The following is a 3,497-nucleotide window of genomic DNA, read 5'->3' as shown; positions in this document are numbered from 1 at the left end:
GGCCCCCCCCCCCCCCCCCGGTGGTGCAGGGTGGTGGGTGGTGGTGCTCAGTTTTTCTCCTCCCCCACCCCTTCTTGATGGGCAGTTCTCTAGTGTTTAGATAAAGCTCTTGTGACACTTAACTGTTTAACAGAGTGCTCCCATTGATGAGGGATCCGCTGTGAAATGAGCCTGTGCTATTAGGACTTGATTGTCATTCAAAATAGCGTCTTATTTCTGGAACAGCTACAGTAGGTACTACCTTGTGTTCCCTTAACAAAAGTCCTGATCATGTTACTTGCCTGCCCTGTGGATACCTCTACATGAGCACAACTACTCAAAAAGCACAGAAGCTGTAAACAGCTGTTACTTTTGGGAAACAAACAATTCCAAAGCTTTTATTTCAGTAGACTAGGAACCGCTGGGGAGTGGGTATCTTTAAAACAACTAGATCTGATTTCCCACCCCCTATTCCTCTCACTGTGCTCTGTCTTTGGTGCTGACTGTATTAAGTTGTTCTCAGTTCAACCCAGCAGTTACACTATTTGTTCAGAGTTCAGGTTGCAACAGTGTCTCTGACCACAGTATGTTTCTTCCTGTTGCTGATTTGCTCTGACAAAGGCCAACAGCTGGGATACTGAGCCGAGAACAGGAACCCGGGATTGCATCCTTGAGATGACCCTGGTACCTGTTCTTGTCAGTTTCTCTATCCTGGCAGGAGTGAATGGAGCTAGGTTTATTCTCATCTTTCAGGGTCCACAGCGTGCTCAAAGGCACCTTGGAAAAATAAAGATTTTCTCTTAACAGCTACTTTGTATTTTCCCCCCCGGGGGTCTCTATCCTTGACATAGCTCTGTCTGCGCGGTGGAGGCAGCTGCCTTTGCGGACTGGCCTTGTGCCCCGAGCCCCATTGCAACTGGCCTGGGAGCAGCTCGATTCCACATGCATCCCACTGCTGGGCTGAGCCTTGTACCCTGCTGGACGCACATGGCGTTGGGCTGCTCCCAGAAGGGCTGCAGCGGGTCTCAGGGCACAGAGCCCAGTCCACAACGGCTTCTGCCTCCACCACGCACAGATGGGGGTAGCATGTGCTGCCCGGGGCCTCTGCCAGGGTGTGCACAGTGGCAGGAGCACCCCCCACACCCTTGGACTAGCCACCCAGGCTCAATCCTTCCCCACTCACCTTGCCCCTGCTCATGCCTCTGTGGTACTCTGTCCCTCACTGTGGGGGCCTCGATCTGGCCCCTGCATCTTTCCTTCCCAAACAAACTGACCTGCTAGGGTGGGGCATGTGCATGCATGCACATGCGTGCTTAGCCCCCCACAGCCTCAGAATGACTCCAAGAGGCTCTGATATCAACCGGTAGGTGACCACTGGTGAAGGGAGTGAAGGGAGAAACCTGTATTAACTATAAATGTACTCCCAGGGTTTCTAATAGTGGAGTTACTATGCTGGTATCACATTGAATATTGCTTTGAAAGATGGTTGTTTTTCCTGGTGGCCAGTAGTAACAAGATCAGTAAATGCTTAGACATCTGCATTTTGCTGGAAGCCCTCAAGTCTTTAGCCTTGGAGAGTGAACAGCTAAGTTAAAACCTGGCTAAGGCCTGCAACCTTGATAGGATTATTTTATGTAATTTCACCCTGTGCCCATCTCTGTTACTGGGTTTAGGTTCACCCAGAGAATGAGGACTGGACATGTTTCGAACAGTCTGCATCCCTGGACATCAAGTCATTCTTTGGCTTTGAAAGCACTGTGGAGAAAATAGCGATGAAGCAGTATACGGCCAACATCAAGCGGGTGAGAGATGGGGTCCCCTAGCTCTGTGAAATGCAGACCAAATGCCTAAAGCACATTGGAACATTGGAGATGGGGAATGGCCTTAAGTTAACTGGCTGTTGAGCTCCAAGGTTGCCATGACAGTGGATGTAAAGTGTTAAGAGAAACAGCATTTCTGGTAGTTAGAGTAAGGGGTGGGGCAGTCATGAGGCCTCCTAGGTTCATGGGCAAACTTGTCCAAGATAATTCTATGGGGAAAGTCACCTAGTCACTCTGCATCTTCTCTTCCTTAGTAAAATAGATACAATGGAAAGGTTGTTGTGCCCTTTCTGTGCTTCATTTCACTCTGCCTTGCATCTTGGAAATCACTTGGTATGACACAGCAAAGGTTAAGTCAGCATCCAGCAGGCAAAGCAATCTGCTCCTTGGAATGTCTCCACATAAAGGTTGGCACGGAATGATTTTTGGATGAGGGTTGTGGATGATACGGGACTGCTGGGCTTCTCAGAGCCCTGTCCTCACACACGGGAAGGACAGGCTCTGAGTGATCATCAGCCTTGCTTCATTAAAATCTTGGCTCTGGTTTGATTATGGCAGGCTGGTGGCTTCAGGGCCATTTTAGTTCATTAGGGTTGCAGGAGAGTGAGGGCTTGGGTTGGTCTATGCAAGCCTGGTGTCCTACCCCATGGCCTCAAAACAACACTGTATGCTCAAATCTATTTTTAGCTCAGGAAGCCACCTCATTTAGCAACATTTTTCCTCTTTCTATGGAAGGTGTTTCATATGCCAATGGAAGTTTTCCTCACAGGTCCTGACAGATAGTTGTTGATTCCTTTCCCTTCTGTTGTCTTCCAGTTGCATTACATAATGATATTAAACATGTAGATGTGCCCCTTTTTCCTTGGACCGAGGGAAGTATTCCCCTCTCATTTATAGCTGGAAAACTGATTTCTCCAGATATCAAAACTCATTTCTCCACTATTTCTCTCTGTTAATACTTCCAGGGCAAAGAAGTGATTGAGCATTATTTAAAGGAACTGATCTCTCAGGGAATCGCATTCATTCCCCGATGGATGCCTCCACCTGTGAGCAAGGAGGAGGAGAGGACCCTGACTGTTGGACGTGACCTTGACCTTGCATCAGAGGAATCGTGTGCTCATGGAACTACCAAAGAGCAGACCTGCAGCTCCTGTCTGCCGGTGGAGGCAGCCAGCCCTGATGGTATGTAGCTTCCCCAGGCAGGAGTATAAGCCTGGGTAGAGCAGTGTTAGTAACGGATTCACAGCAGTTTCAGATAATCAACATTTTCCAATATGAAATGTCAGATTTTTGTTTTGTGACTGACAAAAGACTTGGCTTCACTCAATACAGTGTTTCTTTTTGATTTTGTGCTTTTAAAGTGTTGAAGGAAATTTAGAAAAAAGAAGTCATTTTTACTTAAAAAAATCAAAAATTTTGATCTGAAACATTACAACAAAATGTTTTGACTTTTTCAGGAATTCTGTCTCCGCCCCCAGCCCCTTGGCCTAGTACAAAAAATATGGAGAACAAGACAAGCTTGTGAAATGCTTGTGTTACCAAATCTGCATTTTTCTCCAGAGATGTTATAGACAATATTATTTTTTATCTGTATACAGTACTTTTGCTGGGATTCCCAGATGACACTAAGATGTGGGGAGAAGTGGGCATGCTAGAAGGGAGGAATAGGCTGCAATCGGACCTGGACAGGTTACAGGG

The 3,497-nt window shown here is 47.2% G+C and overlaps 1 protein-coding gene across 1 annotated transcript in view; it reads left to right on the top strand.

Moving 5' to 3' along the window:
* SEC14L5 (SEC14 like lipid binding 5) overlaps positions 1–3,497 on the top strand; it is an 81,073-nt gene that overhangs the window by 29,228 nt on the left and 48,348 nt on the right. The window contains exons 4-5 of the mRNA XM_019507683.1: positions 1,653–1,781; positions 2,765–2,981. Coding sequence (XP_019363228.1) covers positions 1,653–1,781; positions 2,765–2,981 — 346 coding nt within the window. The remainder of the gene's footprint in view (positions 1–1,652; positions 1,782–2,764; positions 2,982–3,497) is intronic.

Source organism: Gavialis gangeticus, unplaced genomic scaffold (genome assembly GCF_001723915.1).
Source record: "Gavialis gangeticus isolate Ggan-Ray unplaced genomic scaffold, GavGan_comp1, whole genome shotgun sequence".
Classification (NCBI taxonomy): Eukaryota; Metazoa; Chordata; order Crocodylia; family Gavialidae; genus Gavialis; species Gavialis gangeticus.
This window is presented reverse-complemented; position numbering and strand designations above follow the sequence as displayed.